The 22,937-nt window shown below is 40.0% G+C and overlaps 1 protein-coding gene across 2 annotated transcripts; it reads left to right on the top strand.

Moving 5' to 3' along the window:
• Positions 1 to 1,351: 1,351 nt before the first annotated feature.
• On the top strand, positions 1,352 to 16,445 carry RB195_017158 (uncharacterized protein; the record flags this gene model as incomplete). Of its 2 annotated transcripts, XM_064184029.1 has the most annotated exons (13): positions 1,352 to 1,375; positions 2,703 to 2,836; positions 2,939 to 3,029; positions 3,097 to 3,185; positions 5,336 to 5,431; positions 8,152 to 8,236; positions 8,320 to 8,487; positions 8,550 to 8,663; positions 10,538 to 10,713; positions 11,124 to 11,308; positions 12,161 to 12,305; positions 13,814 to 13,947; positions 16,396 to 16,445. In XM_064184029.1, the coding sequence occupies 13 exons, from the start codon at positions 1,352 to 1,354 to the stop codon at positions 16,443 to 16,445; spliced, it is 1,491 nt and encodes a 496-aa protein (XP_064039909.1). The 2 variants fall into 2 exon arrangements, with proteins under 2 accessions (XP_064039909.1, XP_064039910.1); XM_064184028.1 differs by lacking the exons at positions 1,352 to 1,375; positions 13,814 to 13,947; positions 16,396 to 16,445 and having other exon boundaries at positions 12,161 to 12,411.
• Positions 16,446 to 22,937: the final 6,492 nt, after the last annotated feature.

The raw sequence follows: 22,937 nt of genomic DNA, 5'->3' as shown, positions 1-22,937 counted from the left end.
TGGCTCTGAATAGGGTTCTGCGCAAAATGTGATCTCTATGGGTCAGCTTTAATATCTTAATTTAGCTTTTTACGGCATAAATAATGCGTGTTTACGTCTTGCTTGTTGCTTCAGTGTGCTCCCAAGCCTGCCTACAATCTTACATTCGAATAGGTTTGTATGGTATTCGATCGAGTACAAACCTAACCGATCGACCTACCTTCGATCACCTCTCTTGCAGCTGATCCTATCGGCAGTCGAGCTTCTTCTCAATAGAGCTTAGATCTTACGACTACGGAAGTTATGGTAACACACTGAATTTGTTTTCACACAGTGCTGTACTCGTTTAGAATTATCAAATTCGAAATCAATGCAATGCAATTCGTTCCATCATTGTCATTCTTCATTCAAAGTCGTAGACCGGAAGTTGGTTAAAGCGCTGAAATCCTCGTGATTAGCAGTTGGTCATGTTTCTGAGAAACTGATGCGAAGCCTACGAATGAAGACGTGCTCTCACCCGATAGTTCTGGATATGGAAAGACCACGATGAAAAAACTAAAACCGAGAACGCAAAAATCAGAATAACTTTCGCGTCACCACGTAAGAAAAGTGGAGTGATGGGGCGGGACGATTATCGTAGTACGACTCAACCTTCTGACCGAAGGCTGTAGTGACATACAACTGAGCGGAGTCTCCGTCCTACCGGTAGGTGAGAGGGTGGTTTCCAAAATGACCAACAACCCAGGACAGCAGTTTTTCCGTCAGAAGGTCCGGATAGTTCTGGCTGGTCATTTCCACATCTTTAGAAACAAATCATAGCAGGGTTCTATCCGTCCGTTAAGCCGTTATCCTAGAAAAATCATGAGAAGTAGCAGGATGAGAAGAGAGACTCACGGTTATATGTAGTTCCGACTAACTCAAATGTGAATATTTTCCTTGTTTACCACTTTCTCCACTGTAAACAACTTCTCATCTGTGAGAAGAGTCAGAATGTCGTTGGCCTCCGAATCTTCTGACCAATTACTTCAATCGCTCCGTCTTGATTTTTTGGGCTTCAAAGATTTCTTTGGCACATATTCTTCTTGTGGGGCCTCTTCTTCAATTCTAACTCGCGAAAGATTCTTCTAATCAGACTTTGATGGATGCCCATTCTTCGTGACAGTCGGTGCACTTAGTGCATCCTGTGTGAATTCTTTCGCCAATTTCCTGAGACCGCTCGTGGTGATCGCGGGCAAACGTCTTGCTCGAACAAATTTTCGGTTTGTAGGTTTCTGTCGCGCTCCAAGCATCTAAGAATCGCATTTGGATGTGCTCCAAGATGAATCGCTCATGCGAAGCAGATTTGATAATGAAGCTGAATCTTTGAAGAGCTATGGCAGAAGCTATACAAAAACGGGTACATTTTTATGGTGAAATAAGATAAAACAATAAAAACAGAAGAAGCGCATGGAAAGAAAGAGTTTTGAACAGGAGGTCGCATTGTCCGTGTGTGTACCTTCGTTATAATTTTGCTCATAATGTATAAGTAACGAGCATTAACTTAGGAAATAATATCTATCCTACCACTCTTAAAATGACTGCGCCTTATTGTACCTTGATGACGCAGGTACTTTCCTTTCGCCATATACCGTCGAGATTTCGATTTATAGCCCACGCAGTATAGCGCAAGCAGGTATGTTTGAAGCGAACTGTTTTTCATTGTTTCGCAGGTGTTTGCTGTTGTGGCGTAGCTGCTGGGAGAGGGTTTCGTTGCGTTGACGCCACCGCTGTTACGTCGCAAGTGCATCGGGACCCGGCTCGACGATCGCCACTTTTTGACCACTATAGAAAACTGTAATCGACTAACGGAGGTGGAATTATTCCTCATCATTCAAGAGAAAAAAATACAGCCATTTCACTCTCGCCATTTGTCTCCTTATTTGATGAGTAATGACGGCAAGCATTCCTTGTTTAAATTATTTAAAAATTCCGAAAGAAACTCCTCGAAATTTCAAATACATTTTGCAGATTACCTAACGAGAACTTTTTGGCATACCTGAAATTCATTACCGTAATCGTGATGATTACACTACATAGAACAGTGGTCCTATCTACGAAGTTTTATTGTAGTAATAAACGTTTTCAATAGAAAAAGAAAGGGACAAGAGAAGATAAGCGAAGCATATCTTAATGAGCGGTCATCCAGCAAATACGTCTCCTTCTTGTCTATCCCCCCAAGCTTTTTCGTCGAGATTTTTAAAATTTCCTCTGTTCTTCTTTGTGCCCTCTCAATGAGTACTTAATATGAAACCAATTCGGAATTATTACTTTATGCGAATGAGACGTAGACTAGCAAAATTCTAAACTGCTCAAAAACTTTGTGAACAATCCTCGGATTATTGTAATTAATCTTGAAATACAAGAATCTTAAGATTAATTACAATAATCTTAAGATAGAAATAAACCAATCTGCACAAAACAGTAAGAGCCTTTAAGGAAATTTCCTAAAGGATTAGAACAAAGTCGTACTTATACTACTATAGTTTCAAATGCTTCCAATATTTTCGTGCAGATGACAAAATTTACTGATATATGTATAGAAATAAGAGAAATGACAGTGACATGCTACAAAATCCAACTTTCGTGTATTTGATCTGTACATATGCATATTTAATGATTCACACTCGTCATGGGGCTGCCTGAGGCTTCTCGATCCGATCTCAATACAAGCAAAACTGTTTCAGATGGCGTATTGTCCGCCAACTGGTATTGATGATGACGATATATCAACTATTCCTGAAAGTTGCGACATAAAACCAGAAGAACTGGAACATGCAAGAAAAGCAGTCTTGAAAAGAGAACACAGGAAGAAAATATCGTATGTGTTTTTAATAGAAGCTTACCATCAATTCAATGTAGTGTGTTCATGTTTCTTTAGGCAAATATTTCAGTGGTTAGAATAAAAAAAAACTTATTTCAGAACGACGTTTTCTCTGGTTAATATGATCCGAGGTATGATCGGACCGGGATGTTTTGCAATGCCAATGTCTTTCAAGCAAGCTGGACTTTGGGTGAGCGCTAATTCTTCACTGCCAAGAACGAGTTGTATACTTATTTTTAATATTATTTAAAATTTAGGGTGCAATGGTTTTGGATTTCTTACTTGGCATACTGTCAACAATTTGTATGATTAAACTCTGTACAAGCGCACAGTACTTGGTTGCATTGTAAGAATAATTTTTGCTTTTTTTTTAAATAATAATAATAATGATAGTAGTAATAACTTGGTTAGTCGTTGAATTAATTAGTCTTTTAGTTAGTTAATGGGAATGGGGGTGTGAAAAAAGGTGAACAATGATTTTTCTGCTACTTGGTAATTTCTCTTCCAAACTAATTTTTCAGGAACTCTGAAGGCTGTAGTTCAAACGTTCTTATGTCTTAAAACCTCGGGATAATTTTGTCTATTTTTTCTAAGAGTGTGCCAACGAGGTTTTTAGATGAACCTTTGTTTTCCTGACGTTTCTGGTTTTCTGCCATCTTCAGAAATAAAAAAATGAAAGGAACGAAATAATTCAGGCCGAAATAAAGGTTGTTTGAAACAATCCTACGTTCATTCGGTCGAGTTCTACACTACCCTGAGTCATTGTTTCGATAGTCGTGTAAGGTGGTGGAAACGAAGCAATATACAATGAAATAGTCTTACGTAGTGTTCCACCGGATATGGTGCGGTTGGTAGCACGTACTCGTCACTGTCTAGTATACCAGCGAATTGCTATATTGCTGTGTGTGGAAAACCAGCGACGATATACATAATTTGATCTAAACACAAAATGGTAACTGTGTGTTTAGATCTGGAAACTGTGTTTTGGTTCAGTGTTCTACCTACTTCATTTGACGCCGTTTCGAGAAGCTTCGAGAAGTGTTTTTTCAGGGACGTGGGCGAATGCATTCACGACGGGTTTAATTGTATAACGAAGCCTCTTTTAGGTTCTGTCCCATGTTTTGTTTTTAGGGAAAGGGAATGGGAAAAGGATCTCAGCGAAATGAGGGTTCTATATAAAGGATAAATGATGAAGTTCCTGGCGTTAATCAATCCGCTTGGGATGCACCACCACGTTCACTTCAATTCAGAATCATTTGAGGTTCACGAAGGTGTAATTGGCCTATACCGTGTAACCGTGTAACATGACTTGCGGGGGCCAGCCGATGTGTCAAGTTAGTGTTTTTATATTCCCAGACAATTATCAATAAAATTATCAAATCTGGTACCAATTTACCGACCCCTGAGGGATGAAAAGCTTAGTGAGCAGTAAGGCGGATTCGAACTTCCAACCGATCGTGCAGGTGGCTAACCTCTATCTGCTACACTACACCCGCCTAAGGGTTTTATATAGAATGGAAATTTGTGTGAGTATAGAAATTAGAATCAGATACATCCCCTTTTTGCTTCTACCCTTGAACGGAAGGGAAGATTAGAAGCCGTGGTGTTAAGAGGAGAGATAAGAGGGGTTCACTCCCGAGACTCTTTAGTAAGGAGAAGTGGCTGTGGAATAAAGGTAACAGGAAAGAGCTTCCTATATAAAGCTTCAATAAAGGAGAAGAGGGCTCACGTAGATGTGAATACGGTAGATGCATGTTATGAAGATAGACAGTTCCTCCGCTTCAAAGTTGTCCCCCTTTCGCGATAGAAAAATGACCAGTTGAGTCGCCAGAGACTGATGTCACAAGAATGTGGAATGAAAAGAAAAAGACGAAGAGTGGTCGGTGAAGATAAAGCGAAATGAAAGGAGTTTATTTTCTTATTTATTCATTTCAGACATGATGAGCTGTGTCATTCACTGCTCAAGAGCGTAGCAACAATACACCTATTGAAACTAACTGAAGCTCTATCAAAAGGAAAATTACTGCAGGAAACAAGACTGGCTAGCACTAGTTAAAAATTTAAACTTGTTTAAATTTGTAACTAGTGCTAGCCACATTTAAACAGCTAACACCCAACAACGAGAGTCACCAGAGGGAAGCCCGATATTTCTAATTCATAACCTCAGAAGCTCAAGTGATAGAAGAGAGGGACTGGGACATGAAGCAGTGATTATAATGAAGAAAATAGCTCTTTTATAACTGGCAGTCAAAATTACATTGGAACAGCTGGAGGGATGGAACTTTAGAAATAATCGCAATTCAAGAATGCAGTTATAAGACTCTGCAACGGAGGAACGCGAATGGTCTCCAGTCTTCGCTTGCAATTCCTGGGATTTAATCTATCCTAACCTTGGCATACATGCAAAGAGTGCCCTAAAAGAAGCGGGAGCGTGATGATATGGAGCAAAAGTGATGTATTTTGTGAAGAAAATTAATGATACTACTTTTTTTACAGGAATCAGTCTGGCCCACTTGACTACGGTAACATGGCGGGAGCTGCGTTTTCATCGAGTAACTCTAAAATTATTAAGAAGCTGGAACACGTAGCACGGTGAGAATCTCATCTACATATTGTTTGCTCATTTTTGTTTGGAATAACCGTAATATCGAAAAGAAACAACAACTGTTATATATAACATATTAGGGTGTTCGGAAGGTACAATACTCCGCATGAACATTGAAAAACCGACGGTGGCCGACGGTGCCGCATCGTCACTCACCGTCGGTTTTTCAATGTTCATGCGGAGTATTGTATCTGCCGAAAATTTCGCAGTACAGCAGATTTTTTGAGATGTTTTGGAAGTTCACGTTTTAAACATATTATGTATATAAGGACACTACCGCTTATATACACATAACATATCTGGCTCAATCTTCCTTGCCTATTTCATCCTATAATGGCCGAACATTTCACCCATATTTGACACTTACTCTTTTACGAGTTCGATTCTGACTACTCCGCTGCTGAAGCCAATCGAAACTTAAGTCAAGTATTTGGCGCTGAAGCCCCTTCTGAGCGGTCTGCGCGCGCCTGGTTCCAGCGCTTCAAAGCCGGGAACAAGAAACTCGAAGATGAGCCTTGCTGTGCTCGACCGACTGCAATATCGTTCGACGAACTGAAGAATCTGGCCGAGCAGCATCCATATGAAGGTGTGCGGCATTTTGCCGTTATTCTTGGCTGTTCGCTGTCCTCGGTGAGCAATGGACTGCGATCTCCCGGAATGGTGAAAAGCACGGTCAGTGGCTCCAACATGCATTGAGCGACGGCAACCGCCAAAGACGCCTGGACCTCTGCACTCAGCTGCTCTCCAGAAGCAGCAGATTCGACTGGCTGGACACCATCTTCACTGGAAATGAAAAATGGGTCCTCTACGTCAACCACACTCACAAATGTGCGTGGTGCGCTGGGAATAAAATGTCGGATCTTTTCGTGAAAGATGAAATCCATGAGAAGAAGGTCATGTTGAGTCCGGTGGAGAGTTCATGGAATCTACCGTTCTGAACTGCTGCCGGACAACACAACAGCTACTGCCGAGGTCTACCGCGGCCAACTGCAAAGATTGGCCGACAAGATCCGCAAGGAGCACCCGAAGCTCGACAACGTTCGCGTGCTGTACGATAACGCGCGCCCTCACATCGCAAAGAAGACTTCCCAGAAAATTCTGGAGTTCGGATGGAAAGTTCTACCGCACTCACCGTACAGCCCGGACTTCGATCCGAGCGACCACCACCTCTTCCGAACGCTTCAGCATCACTTGGAAGAGAAGCGCTACAATGATCGTGACCACCTCGACAATTACCTTCGGTCTTTTTTTGCCTCCAAGTCGCCGGAGTTCTACGCCAAAGGAATCCGTGATCTTGTGAGACGTTGGCAGAAAGTTGTCGATGTTGATGGAGATTATTTCGTCGAATAATAAGATGTTGTTAGAAAGTTGTGTTATCTTGAAATTTTGCCGTATTTTGGCAGATACTTTGCGAACACCCTAATAAATATTATGTCTTCAGAAATATGTCACTCAGTCTTCTTGAACCTGATCTGTCTTCTAAACTTCTTTCGAATGTTTGAATATCCTATTGTCAGACTAAATATTCAAATTCTTTTCGCCTTCACTTGAAACCTACGTGATAGAAACTTTTGTCTTCTTTGTTCATTTGCTCGGGTCGTTGCTAAATTTTGTGCTGAAATTTTTCATTAACAGTTAAAGTCTCGGCGTTTTGGCCTTCATCAGTATCTGCGAAAAATCAAAGTCGTCGGTGACTTGTCCTCTAGCGCATTACCCTACAGAGAGCATTCAAACGATAGGCAAACAACAAACAGTCAAAGAACATCGACTAGTGCTCACCTCATTTGGCGAATCTGGTCACGTCACAAACTACCACGCACCACAATTAAGAGTCACAAGAGTTCTTGTGACCGATCTGACTGGCTGCCTCGCTGATCAAAATACTCAGATTTTGATATAGAGCAAGTCCACTTGTGATCACCGTGCACCCATAACTTCTGTTCATTTTTGGACTTTTACCAGTCATCCAGAATGCCTTTAGCATTCTGCATGCTATGATATCTTTCTCGAAATATAGTATTGTAACTTCTACCTCTGTTTCGGAGTTTTCATGGCGTACTCTACAGTGTGCTCCGCGTAAGATGGGGAGCTTAGATTCTGCGAGCCCATCTAGATGCTTCTTTATCCCGAATACACAGTGGGTGTATCGTTTCCCCTATGTAATCGTTATAACAAGACGTGCACGTGATGCAGTGAACCACTCCTGGTACCATGCGACTGTCTCTACAATGTGGGGAAGCCTCACTGCTGGGAGCTGCGCAGAGTGGGTCATACACTCTATTTTACGCTGCACCTCGAGGTTTGCTGCTGGTATTTCCATAACCCTCAAATCATCTGGACTCGCATGGCATGGGCAGCTCCGTACTGCTTTTCTCATATCATCAGATATGTAAAGTAGACAGAAGCGAATCTTTTTTGGGCGATTCACTACTTCAGATCTTCGAGAGAGAGTGTCGTGCTTTTCGCGTAAGACAGTCTCCAGTCGGTCATCTATTCCATATTTCCACTTATTGGGCCAGATTTATCCTTTGTATACTTTCAATTCTGTTTCGTAGCTTCTGTAGGTGGTAATGGAAGCTCTACCCTTGACTAGGCAAACAGGCGGAGTGACCTTCCTTCAAATCTTTAATCCTTAAAACAATAGGTACCGTACAGAACGTTTTTAGCAGAGATTGTTGTAAAAATCTGAAAATGTACTGGATTTCAGATGGTTTGTCAACGCTTGCCTTATCACCTTGCAGTTCGGAATTTGTAGTATTTACTATCTTTTCGTGATTGATCATTTGAAAGAAGTGAGTGAAGCATTTTACATGTACTAATAGTTCTATTTTGTCATTACAAAGGCTATTACGGTAGAAGCATTATAGGCTTTCAGATTATCGATGTGATTTGGCCTGAAAATGGTATACCGCGTAATCTGTACTTTCTTATTGTCTTACCTTTATTCCTCTCTCTAACGATGGTACGAAACATTCATGCTATGTCGTGGATTTGCCTTTTCGGAAATGTACTCATGACCGTATCCCTAATGATCATCCTTATTGTGAGAGATTTCAAGTGTTTTGTATTCAGATGCTATGAAGTAACTGTTAATATTTTTTCCAGAAAGTTATCAGTGCTCCGCATATTCATACTTCGGCGTTGCCAGCTTTTACTGACATTAAAGGAACTGTAATGGCGGCTGGTGCTATTCTATATGCACTGGAAGGGCAGGCATTGGTAAATGAATTATTTTCCAACTCTAAACTATGTCTAGGGAAAAATATTATAATTTCATGATTTCTTGCCACGAGGAACTACCCGTGTAAGTACCATCACTGGGCGATACGGTGGGGGGGTGCGGTGCATTGTCCAGTTGAACGCATTTCAAGTGGTGTTGTTCTATTCACACATAACACTACGGGTTAACAAACATAAACACCTAACAAACATTAATGACCAGCATCAATTTAACATGACTAAATAGTGTGAGTGTCTACAAAACGAACACAAACAATGACCAGCATTAATATCACAAGAAACTCGGAGTCAGTGGTAGTTTATATCAAATTTATAACCCTGCAAAGCAACCGGATGATGATATTCTTCATGACACCAGAAATCCCTGCTCTTACGTATGATTTACGCTTCCTTAGGATAACGCTTTAACTTCTATAATTCGTGTTGCTTATGAGATTAAAAGATAAAGGATAAAGTGTCTGGCGTTGATCAATCCGCTTGGGACGCGCCCTCACGTTCACTTCAATTCAGAATCGCTTGAGGTTTACGAACCGGCAACTGGCCTATACAAAAACCTGCGGTGGCTAGCTGATGTGTCTGGTCAATGTTTTATCCTCTCAGACAAGTCTGGTATTAATTTATCGACTCTGGAGGGATTAAGGGCTTGGTGAGCACTAGGGCGGATTCGAACCTCCGATCGATCGTGCAGGAAGCGGCACCTCTAGACGCTACACCCGCCCCACTTTTGAGATTGTATGAAAAAATATCTAAGAAGTTAATTAAGATGCAGATAGCCATGTACGTGTATGTGTCCCTGACCGACAGCGACACCATCGCTGCAGCTCGTAAGTCCTTACTGTCTCGTTCTAGTCGGAGAAAAACTTGGATAATAAAGACATACACGTATAATATAGCTTCCATCTTAAAAAGGGAATGAACATTAGAAAGAAACAAATACAATAAATATAATGTTGCAAATTTTAACAATATGAGTCGAATTGGAACTTTAGGTATTGCCGATTCATATGCTCGTATTTCGTTTCATATCGATTTCAAGAAAAAGGTAAAGATCTGTAAGTTCATTCTGCGGAAATCTTCCAATCTTTTGAAAGTTTGCTTGCTTGCGAAGACTAGCACCCGAATTCCTTTTCGATCATAAAAATGTCGATTCTTCGCCACAGCCGCATTTTTTTTCCTTTATTGCGTAAGTAATCTTTATTGTTCAATCAGTCCGTTGTCAGCATTGTTTTTGCTGGAGTTGCGTGCGGAATTGATGTTCTAGGAAAGTCGCACCTCTACTTATCATATCAGGCACCCAGGAGACCTATCTTAAATGAAAGAAATTTTATGCAGTGATAAGATTATAGATTGTGATAAGTGATCTGCCTCTCAAAAGTGCTTGAGCGATTTCTTAATATCCACCCTTGATCAAATTACAAGTGATAGCAGTTTGATCGAAAAAGCTCAACACAAAGGTCGGCCTAGCAGTGAATTGTGCCTCAATCCGGGTATCACCGTCACCAGATTTGGTGACGGAATTTGAGCCGTAGGTTCTGTGGTTCTGTTGACGAGAACCTCATGCTTGGAATTTGAAGGATAGGATAGAGGATAAAGTGTAGGAAATAGGAAGGTCCTGCTCCTCCCGATCGCACCTATGCTATAAAGTAAATATTTCGTAGAAATCAGCTTAATAGAATTCAGCATCAGTTCAGTGTTTTAATAATCTCAGATAAGCCTAGTAGCAACTTATCGACACCGTAGGAATGATGAACTTGGTTGCACTGGGCAATGATTAACTTGGTTGCATTGACTATGGTCGATGGTTGCGAACCATCGAGCATGTCAAATTGTCAAAGCAAATATGTCAAATTCAGGTCCTTCCGCTTGAGAACAAGATGAAGTACCCTAAGGATATGATCGGTTGGACTGGTGTATTGACAACTGGTATTGCTCTAGTGACATTAGTCTACGCAGCGTGTGGTTTCTACGGATTCATCACATACGGTGAAAATGTTGCAGCCAGTATCACACTGAATTTGTCAAATTCCCCGTATGTTAAATGTTCTTTGCTTTTTTGTGACGTTTATGAAATGGTAATGATTCGGTCGAAATTACAGTTTTATTATCCATGTAAATTTTGTGGAGTAGTATACGGATAAGATTCTTTCACAAAAAAAAGTCCAGAAAATCGTGGACATAATTATGGGATGGGAATCTGCCACTGATGTCTTAAGTCATCCGTTTGTAAGTACTTTCGACCAAATTGAAACCACTCAAGCAAAAAAAAAACTCAAAAAAAATTGTTCAAGAAGGTTAACAATGGTAGGAGAAAACCTATCTTGAAGTAAACAGAACCTTCTAAAATTTCTTTGTGATTGAAAAGATCATGGGTTCTATTGTATGTAATAGTGCCCATACGAGTAGGGCGAAGAAATTCGTGACTTAAAAATGGGATTGTAGGATCGATTTCTCTGTGAAGATCATGCTGATGCTTGTCGTCTACTCAAGTTATCTCCTACAGCAATTCCCTGTCGTCCAAATGCTTTTCCCGTTCATTAAAAGACCACTTCGAGCTCGAAAAGTGAGAAGAGTGTATATCATTTCGCTCGAATTCCTCTTCCGATTCGTATATGTGTTTATAACATGTAAGTCAAACATTCCAGTTTTCTTCGCTTGTTGAACAAAAAAAATTCCCTTACGGAAATTTCGGCACTTTCTAAACAACAGAATAACAAATCAACGAGTGTCGCGAGTGGCTTCAGAACATTTGTTTTGTTGGCGATATGTTTGCATGCATTTGATATCTCTACACTTTCAAGTCAAGAGTGAGCGCCACAGACCCCTGCGTCCTTCCAGACATCCAGAAAATCCTCTGGGAGAAAGGATTTTTGTAAATTAATAACACCTACGGACGTTGTATGGTCAGATTAGAAATTAAGTTCCCATTTATATTTTCACCTCACAGAAAAAAACAACAAGAAAATGAAGAGGAAGTTGGCGTGAATCGACAACTAAATTTATGAATCTTTTTGAAACTTTTATTTTGTATATAACCATTTTTATTTATCTATTTATAAAGTTTGAAAAGAATCATTTGAAATTTTAGGCGCCCTCACATTTTTAACACATACGCTGATATGCATCAAGTCATAAATTATCCATTCGTTGAAATCTATCGTTGGAGGCGTTGAGTGCAGTAGATCATACGATACACATAATCGTTGCAATTACTAGATGAATAATTTAGTTAGAAGTCTCAGGTAAAGGTCATGGAATTGTCGTAACAGAGTTGTTGATAGGAAAATTGGGGAGAAATGAGCGAAACCACCTCGGATCCCGCATCGTACAAACCCCATCTTCTGCTTTTCCTGTGGATTCCCGAACCACGTCAGATTCGTGCTATGCTGCCTTTAAATGACCCGGTTGCAAGAGTTATCTTACTTCCTGAATGTGTCTTATGGAAGTCTAACAAGTGTCGAGTAAATATCTGATTTCAGTGGGACTGTCCTGGTTAATCCCCAACCTTGACGATATTATCCCGCTCTTCGGAGGTTCGGCCGGTATGACGCTATCTCTCATCATACCACCCACTCTCGAGACAGTAACTTTCTTCAACGAATGGCGTTACAAAAGATCGAGAAAGTATTTTATTTTTCATATTTGCCTCAATATATTTTACGCAACACTAGGTATTTTCTTTGTTGTTACGGGTACACAAGCAAATATCGCGAAAATTCTTTCACGCTGAACAACACGTGTAGCATTGAATCTGTGATTGTCTAAGTGTGATATGTACATAAGTTGCAGGAAGATTCGAAGGATAGATATGGTTTCTAATAAAAGTTTGTACATATTTTGTAGGATTTTATGTATGGAATATACTACGGCGAACCAAGCCTTTCATCCCTCCGGGGTCGATAAATTGGTACCAAATTGTTCTTTTTTTTAATTTCTAGGTTAGGAATGCATAGTCGCTTATCCTTGAAGTTGTCAAATATGATGTTGGGTTGGGTTGAAATTAAGTGGCAACTCAGTGCCTAAGAAGGTGTACTGTACCTTAACCATAATACAATTTCAGGTCCATGATCTTTTAGACTGACTTTTTTTAAAATACGAGTTCCCCGCAGTAACTTAAGTTTTTTATGTCCATGTTTTTTTTTTGTGGAAATCCACAAAAAAAACATGGACACAAAGAAACTCCTTCGAAATGCTCTCACTGAGATTTTGTTGACTTTACGATACAAAGTCGACTATGATCCGCTAGAAGTTTGTACAGAAATCAAAGCTCATTGAGAAATTGTGGAACTAAAGTCATCGTATACCTATGCCGCACACACTTGTTTGGTCTCTATGTAGGGTGATTCTTATCGTCGTTGCGACAAAATTCTACTGAGAGTCACACTCCGTGGTGTTTGTCGGATTAAAATGACATGAAGCACGGGCGTTTGCCTAAGTAGCGGCAGAGATGGAACTACGACGAAATTCAGAGACGGTAGCGAGGATCCTTACACGGTCCCAACCGCTACGTTTCACCTCGTCAATTCGAGTGCAGCCCCTTACACAACTTTCCGTGATTCATGTCGTTCTGATCCAGCTGTACTTTCCACGGTCGGACCGTAAAAGAGTTGTCGATCACGGGTCGGGGGTAATCGAGGATCATTCGAGGTGAGTTGGACATCTACCGTCAACCATATGAGTGACACTTGGACCATATTCAAATCTAATCAGATAAGGTGCTCACATCTTTCTGTGGCTCTTTCGAGAATATAAGCCTGTAATATCGATGAAACTTGCGAAAAGGAACAGCGGTAGGAGATATCAAATCTCCAATAACAATGAAGGGATCGCCTATTGCTTTGCGCGTACTCAGATATATTCCATTCTATTACATCTAGATTGCAATATACAGTGTTAAGACTGGCATGTGTTGGCTTTGTGTTGAGGTACTCGAATTATTTTGTCGGTACATCTTTGAAAGGAACAGCTTCTTGGTAATTGTATGCCAATGCATGATTCTATTCGAACCGGCGTTTATGTTCTATCATCTAAATTACAGTAATTTTGAGCGTAACGGCTAGACAGATCTTAAAATATGGGAGACTAAGTGGAATATGAGGATCTTTTTAAAGCTAATATATGATTGTACCTAGCTGGCCGCTTCTGATCGACAGCTCCACGGAAACTTCTGCTCAGGTCCCGCCAAGAGTCTCCGAGAGACTCTTTCTTGTCGACTTTTCTCAAGGAACTGAAAGAAAGTTCTTCAAAGAACTGACGAAGAACTGCGGTTAGAAAGAAAACTATGAAATCTTTCTCATTTATTTATAATAAAAAAGATGATGAAAGATTGCTAGAGGTACACAAGTCTAATTTCACAGAAAGCGGCACTAATGTTAATTTTCGTTGATCATTGAAGGGGAACGAAGCGAACTCCACAGAAAGTCTGAAGATCGGCTTTAGCTGGACGTTCGGACTGGTAGTGTAGTAATCATCATGCTATACAATAACGGCTTAGTTTGTCACGTGTGTGTGTATGTCTGTCTGTGTGTGTGAAACGAAATTCCAAAAAGGGTATCAACGGGTCTCGTGGAGTCGGATTAACGGGCTGGCATCAAATAGCTATAAAATGGGGTGCGACGGGTCCCACGGCATCGGATTGGTGCGCGGTAACTTCATGTGCATGTTTCAGAAAGTAAATAGGACCCCCCGCGTGTCTATTTCGTTCTTCGTTCGCCTCAAGTTGGTAGCATGCCTGCCTCAGAAAGTGGAAAATGCATGCAAACGGCTGCTTCAATAGTAGCAAACAGTTTACATGATCTGACGTAGAACGTTATCTTTACCAGTAGGATGATGTCTTTCACGTCATTTTGTGCCAAAATATCATTCTTTGATAACTGTTGGGGAAACAGGGGGAAACCCCTCATTTCCAGTAATGATTTAGAATTGTGTCTATATTATATAGAAACCGAAGGAGTGTTGAGTACGCATCTTTGCGCACAGTAGGAGTAGTAGCCCTGGCAACAGTAGTTTAGAGACAGCATCATCATTGCGAAAGAAATTGACGAGTTGCGGAAACCCCACGAAAAGCGAGTAGATTGAAGTCCTAGTGGTACATTTCGAAAACAAATGTAGCCCGCTTAATTTTCCCTAGTCGTTTTAAAAAAAGAGTGGGAACCGTTTTATTTCCTACATGGCACGTTAGAACGCGCAATTTTTTGCACGCTCTGGTCCTGTCAGCGGCCAACTCATTGGTTTTACTTCAATAAGCGAGTGAGAAGACATCATTAATCTTTGATCGCTCACTCGTGGGCCCAGCGCGTGCACAAGGGCAGTGAGTTGCAGTTGATTTCGTAGGAAAGAACACCGTCTTTCACGCTCTTTTTTCAAACGATGATTAGGGGAAGATGAGCGGAGCCACGTTCGTTTCCGTAATCTACAAACCTGAACTTTACGTTTTCCCTGTTTTCCGTACAACGTCGATTTCATCATACGCTAATTTTAATTAATTACCTTTATGAAAATAGGCTAGGAAACAATACGCTGGATGAGTGAACGTAGCATCTACTCCACTAGCTACTTAAAGGCATCACCCCACGAATCTGAGGTGGTACGAATTTGAGGTGGAGTATTCTTCTACAGGATAGTAGATTATGGAGAGAGGGGTGATTTCGTCCATTTCTTCCTAATTGCCGTGAAAAACGGCCCGAAAGATGCGGCGCGTGCACAAGGCTGGCGCGCTCCAGTCGAACTCCTTGTGAAAAATAGTGCGCCAGAACGCCCGAAGCCGTATCTTCCGGGCCGTTTTTACGGCAATTAGGAAGAAATGGACGGAATCACCCTCCTCTCCATAATCTACTATCCCGTATACGAATACCCCACCTGAAATCCGTATCAGCTCAGATTCGTGGAGTGATGCCTTTAAGTTCAGAAGTGTTACATTCAGACCACAATAACTATTCAACGAATCCATTCACAACCGCAGCGTGGGTTCTTCACCAAAAGCTGTCAGTGTGTTCGAGGTCTGCAGACACGGTAGACCTGACAGCAGGGAAGGGTGCCGCAAATGTCGGCGCGGCCGTTTGAATGGACTTATCTGTGGCGGTTGCTCGTACCGTAATTCCTTGTAGGGTCCCGACACGTGTACCTGTGAGTTGGTCATCGTTTAGCCTAGTGGAACATCCGCCATAAGTCCTCAGATTCTATGCATGAGCGGATTGCTGTATGTTAACTTTCACACCATTTCTTGAAAGAAGCCGAGTAAATTCTGTACTGTTCAATTATATTTCTGTGTAATTCACCAGTTCAATCCATAATTTTGTCTAATTGTCATATTTTTAATGGTCTATTATTGTCACTCAAACCGTTGGCCATTAGTTAGGGAGATCACATAAGGAAAGTTAGTCGTGTGACTCAAAAAGAGGAGTCATTATGAAGATGTCACAGCAGTGACAGTGCATGGAAGAGCAATCCGAAACAAATAGATATACCCCCCTCTCTCCCCGTCATCCTCATTTTTTTTTGAAGACCCCGTAATTTGAGGAACTTGTGCATGTTGATTTTGTTCGCTTATTGCAACAATCATTTCACGAGACTTTTGTTTGTTTTGGAATTTTCCTGCCAGGAAGTGTGAAGTGTTGCCTGTTTCCGAAGTTCCATTTCTTTCTTCTTTGTGTTTGACATATAAACATGCCCTTATTGAGTCGCGAGCAATGTTAATTTGGGAAACATTTTCCAGCTTTCTACGACTCTTGCATCAACTGGACACGAATTAAGCCATCAGTTTAATCGTTATAAGGATGAAGGATAAAGAACACGGCGTTGATCAATCACTACGAAGAGTTCTCTACGCGTTCGACTTCGACTCAGACTTCGTTTGAGGTTTACAAAGGCGCCTATAGCCTTACAATAACTTGCGGATGAGAGCCTACATATGTATCAGGTCAGTTTTTTTTTATCCTTCGAGAGAAGAGTGGTACCAATTTACTGACCGCGAAAGGATGAAAGGTTTGGTTGCCACTGAGGCGGGTTCGAACCTTCGATCGATGTCCAGCCACAGCCGAACCTCTTATTCACTGCGGTTCCGACCTCAACATCGTTAATTTTGTGATGTCCTGTTTTTAATAGACACACGTTTCATTGATTTTCACTTCGTCCCAAAATTTATGGGTCAGCTCAGTGATCTTCTACTTCGTTTGCCTGTGCGCATACAAATTAGATGATTTTAGACTTCAAAGTCCCTGCCGTATCAATTCACTTAGGATGCGCCATCGGGTTTCACTGCAATTCATATACGTTTGTGTTTTTTTGTGGAGCGGGTGTTGGCCTATACAATGACTGCCGGGAGCCAACCACTGCATCAAGTCAGTATTTTTATCCTCCCGCACAAGTCTGGCACAAATTTATCGACCACAGAGGGATGAAAGACTTGATTAGCACCAGAGGGGTTTCCAACCATTGATCGTATGGCCACATCGGAATTAGAGGATTTTTTTTTCAAAATTATTAATTAGCAATTAGTAATGCGAGACGAATCTGTACAGAAGAGAACTAATTTCTGTTGGGAGAGACGATATTTCATGGTGTTCCTTCACAAAAGTACTCTGCGCTCAAGAGCAGGTTTTAAAAAGCTAAAAATCCGTATATGCCTTTCAAACCACATTTTCAGGATTTCATCTACGAGCGACGACAACATTCGGATTCTCCCCTGTTATTTCAGCACGTATTATCCTCACCTTTCTGCAAAAACGTGGTAATTCGCTTTATTTAGTCTTTATCCTTCGCGTTGGATAGTTTTCGGCTGCTGGAGAAGGCAGTTTATAAAAAATTATTACTAGATCCATGCTCATTCCCAATAAAGAAGCAGGCAACATTAAATTTCTGCGAGAAGTCCGTATGATGTGGAAGAAGGCAGGTATCTTTTGTTTACTATTCGTTACACTACACTACGCAACGATTTTGACATCAAACCGATTTGTTGAAAGAAAAGTAATTAAGATATTCAAATATTTAGAAAACGGATCTCTCTTCAATTCTCGTCAATATTTCGTGTTTTGCAATTGCTCCGTACTTTACCATTACCTTTATAGCGGCTAAGCTGCTATATTTTTTTACAGTAGCAATTCGTTTGTGGTATCATTGTTTGGCAAAATGCCAAACAAAAAAAATGTGGTATTACATTTTTTCTTTTGGATTTTTTTTTCCTCGAAAAATAAGTTTTATACTGCATAGTCGTCGAAATCTCTACCGTACCCAGATGGCGCCGTAGTATGACCGTAATTAAGAGGAAATGCATCAGCTGACATGAGTGATCCTGTGTTATTGTTATCATATAAGTTCTCTTGAATTCTTTTTTTTCTCGAAAATAACAGTCTTATATTTTACAAGCGAACCGATTTTTGCGTCTTACTTGCTGGTCGTCTGCTCTGGCTTTCGTTCTGTATGGGTTGAATTCAGCGCCGGTGTTCGGCTATAAGACCAATCCAAAATTCTATTTATCTATTACTTATAAAACTTTTATTTGTTTCTATTTCTTTATTTCTATTATTTATTATTCTTTTCCTATTTTATTTCCATCTACTATTTATAAAACTGTTCCATTTACCTATTTTTCCGATTATCTTCAATTTACCTACGAGATATTAGTGATCTTTATAAGTTCTACAGGTCCATGCACATGCGAATGTGACCCACGGTTTTTCTGATCGATTCAGAGCAAGGAAAAGCTTCGAAATTTTCTTTGAGAGAGAATTGTTTGTTCTGTGAATCTTGTTTTGTCATCGTTTATTTCTCTTCTAACCTTGTCGCTTACAGCCGTTGCGCAACGGTTTTTGTCAAACGGCTAGCACAACCTGTTCTACATGTTCATTTTTCTTTCAATTTCATAAAAAAAAACAGGAAGAGTTACACATCGAAAATCACATCCTTGAAACACAAAAGAACACTTGGAAGGTGAAGCTGAAGTCCACCCCGAGGTGCGATTTACAAACTACGGACTCTGACCTCTAATCAATTCCCACAATTGAAGGTTTGTGGTCAGTTCTGCCCAAAATCGAGCGTGTAGTTGGAACAGGATCCGCCTAGGAACGACCCTCCGTCCTTATCTCAGTCCCTCTAGTATAGTTGCTCAAGTAGTAATCAAAAATCGTATAGTAATTTTTTGAAAAAGAAATTAGCATGAGAAATCAATAAATAAATTAAAATAGGAAGTAGAATGGCATAGTGAACAGTAGGTAAAATAAATATATATGAGTAGGAACAAATTTTCAGCATTTATGCACGATTTGAAGATGATTTTAACGATGAACGCTGACCTTGATATAAGTGAAGGATTAGAGCGGGATTTTGTTGGATGAAAGAAACGCCTATAATTTGGCATAATAGAAAAATAAAAAGGCAAATATGTATACTTTTTATATAGGAGAGGGAGTTAGCGCTATAAAATATTCAAATCGCCGTTTTGGAGGTATTTCGTGGTATTTATTACTTTTTATATCATATTATTTTTTTTTAAAGTTACATAAGTTACTTGTTAGCTTCAACTTCTTAGCTTTATAAGGTATGAACTGTTTTCCTCCCTGCTGGACTACGATAATGCAGTTGAAAAATCGGCCCTCACTTTCTGATTATCGAAGAAAATCCTTTTACTCGCAAATATAGTTTAATCTCTTTTCAATAATTACTTAAATTTAATTTATAATAGTTTAGGATTTATTTTATATTTTCTAATGTCTCTTATCTCGGCAGGTTTCCTGGTTCTGTCTAAAGCTAGTTGGGAAAGAGACTAAAATAGGAGTGAAATTTTATAATTTTTCCCAACCAGATTCCGGAAAAATTCATATTTTGCAGGAAAAAAGTACCAAAATTAGTGGAAATAAATTTTGCAGAATTATGCAAAATTGATTTTGCATATTTCTGCAAAATATGAAATATTTTGCACAAACCCTATCTCTACAACTTTGGAGAAATTTACTGCATGCAATTTCCTGTAGACGTCGTTATTCAGTAACTCGTACGCTCAACTTTGCACCATTTTATTAGCATTGAGCGGTGACGAGAAAGGTCATCATTGTTGAAGGAAGATATGCCTTCAACTGAAAAAAACACGACCAACTGCCTTCAACACAACTTCATCGTCGCATAACTCTTTTAGTCGCTGAATGCAAGAATTCCACTTCTGTCAGGCATTGATCCGAGGCTAGTTTTAGTAAAACCGAAGCTACAACGCGCTGCACCACCCACTCACATAAGCGCTAACCTCGCTAAGATATACTCGAATCTTTACAGAGCCGAATGTTTGAGAAATAACTAGGACAAAAGAAAAAAAACGAAAGAACTATTTCTTGAAGAGTTTCCTCGTTTCTACTCAAGGTCCCTTTTTGTTCCGTCGTTACTCGCTTTACAGCATGCCAATATAACGCTGCAAATTCTTAAAATTCATGATACTCAAGAAAAAAATTAACCTGCTGATCGTTAAATTCTGCAAAAAAGATCTTGACATTATGATGCGCATTGACCACTAATCATGATCACTCAGTTCTGGATTAACATTGTTCTTTCTCCCTACTACCTGTGACTCCTTGGTTGAAAGATTCGAATGCGCGTCGCGGTAAATCGGGTGAACATGCGATTACTAGGCATTTTACCTGAAGATTACTGGACAAGACGTTTTGCCAAATTCTGTTCAGTTGGCCTCTACCTTCATACCTTCTCCTTTCTTCCCATCGCAGAGTTCTCACGTCTAACGATGTTTTTATCTTAGAGGGAGGTCACGGAAAAGTTTAATTTTTTATTTATTTTTTAATTGTTTTTAGTTAATTTCCTTTATGGTAAAAAAAAAGTGTATTCTGACATTTTTCATCCTATAATCTTTACGTAAAGTCTTTCAGAAAGTTGCTTGACACAGCATCCTGTTGTTTCTAATAAATGAAACCTTGTTTTTTTTCCTCTGAAATCAAATTGAGCTCACAATTATGTCGGACAAATTCCTTGAAGGAAGCACAACATACAATTGGCGATGTTCGAATCTCTTCACGATTAGATAAACGAATACATTCACTAATATTAATGTTATCGTTAAATTCACCTAGTAATCAGAAAAAAGCGCGTGGAAGAAATTCTGTCTACCTAACAATGCAACTTAGTACGGGTGATAAAACGCATGCTATCCGCAGCTTGGGCATGACTGTATGTGTGCACCAGACTCTCGTTCATATTTAAGTTATTCCAGTTGGGTGCCGGACGTTGGACGGCTAAGGAACGCGCGAGGCTGTTTCACATGGTTTTTTATGGGTTAATGGAAAGGCAGGAGATTTATCACACTCTTGAAGTACACCCCCACCCATATGTGTTACTGAGGTGCCAACATCGTCAGTTTTGTGATACATTGCCTTTAAACGGTGTTGCCAGCAAGCAAGGACATTTTTTTCGGATTAAAAAGTCGTTTACACTGCTTCAGCTATTCCCGCAATGTCGCCAACTGACAGCTGTTTGATACCACCTTGATATCACTGTATTAAACTATGACCTTATGATTCCCGGCCTTTTTTGTGGGATTCGTTTTAAATAGAACGAAGGCGGAAGAGGAAGCAGAATCAAGAAAAGGTCATAAAATAAGAAGGAAAAAAAGAGCTTTTGTATGCGCCGAATGTAATTTTCTGGGGACGAAACTGTACTATGCTTTTGCTGCTATCAATAACTAACGATCTAACGATTTTTGACGGAAAAATTCCATTGTTAAGAGCATGTCACTTTTTTTCTAATGTTTTTTTCCCTTTAAAAGTGCGCACTTCCAAATAGTACAATTTAAAAAAAAAGTCAAATAAAATAGACCGAATCCATGGATTCACTTATGAAGCTGCTTTTCTGATTTCTGTTCGTTTTTTTTTTCTTATACAGCTTTTCTTTTTTACTATTTTCGGGGAGATCAGTTAGGAGGATATGTCCTACAATTCTGAAAGATTTGATTGTAGAACGACTCTGCTTGAAGAACACATTATGACTGGATACTTTAAGAATTGCTGTTATCTAATGAAATAGCAGAAAAATCCTCAATTTTTATATTTCTCTAGAAGTTTCATGTTAGTAAAAGCTCCAAAACGAATGGGGTTTCAGTACAAACAGAGAAGTACATAGTTTTCTTTCGTGTCACGTAAGTTAACACATCAATTTTTCGTTCAACACACCGCATATTTCTTTACATTTCCCCTTTTTGCAAAATAGCAACATTGAAAATTTCATGCGAATGAATTGATGATGACATTCGAGCGCTGAAAATTCCACTCAACAAATACATAGACGATCTTATTTGAACTCTACTCTTCTTTTTTATGATCTACTTCTTATCAGTTCAACTGTCCCGAATGTTTACTAAACATTTCGAAACCTAAATTCAGGAAACGTCTGCGGGAGTTTATTTTATACTTCTAATCGTACTCCTAAGCTACTTGATGAACTAAGAATTAACAGGTCCCAAATATAAATCTTCAAAGATCCTATTTTTAAGAATTTCGTTTATTTATTTCTCATTGATTTTCTGTTCCGTTTCATCCAGTTAATCTTGTTATTAAAAATATAAGGTTGATAACAAAGCATTGTCTGATTTTTTTTTTGAAAAGTCGAGAATTTCCGATTCTTTGTCACACCCATGATATCATGTGGAAGTTGTAGAACCGGGGATATATACAATTCTCGAAGCTTCTAACCACAAGCTCATTTTCACAAGAACAGCCTCCAGCCATCGTATTGGATAGTGAAGCGACGACGGTAGTCGGCAACATCAACAGCGGATTGAAAGAGGGGACTACTACCATAAGGGCTGTCCACCGCTGCTTCGCTCGCTTAGCGAAAAGAACATCAAGAACGACATCTACAAGATCATCAGCGCAATGTCACGACAAGCCTCACAGTTCACCGCTGGTCTACTCGTCCTGGGGAAGCAGACTTAGAGCATAAACCTTAGTCGGGACAACGTGGTTGTATAATTTGAGGGGAACGCTGTACTTCGAGCTGCTCTCGCAAGGATACACAGTCACCGCTGTCATTTACGTCGCTCGTTCGCTGTCTCCAGAAACTCGTGGAAGCTGTTCGAGAAAAGCAGCAGAGATGAGCTTTGGCGCATCACCTTCATGATAAATCAAGACGTCGAATTGCTACGAGGACGCATCAAAAATCGAAGAATTAGGCTGGAACACAGTACCCCATTCTCTAATTCTCCGGGTATAGTCCACTCTGACTTATCTTGCCGTCTTAAGGTAAGGTAAGTTGGTAAGGGTTTCCTTG

Source organism: Necator americanus, chromosome II, assembly GCF_031761385.1.
Source record: "Necator americanus strain Aroian chromosome II, whole genome shotgun sequence".
Taxonomy (NCBI): domain Eukaryota; kingdom Metazoa; phylum Nematoda; class Chromadorea; order Rhabditida; family Ancylostomatidae; genus Necator; species Necator americanus.
This window is presented reverse-complemented; position numbering and strand designations above follow the sequence as displayed.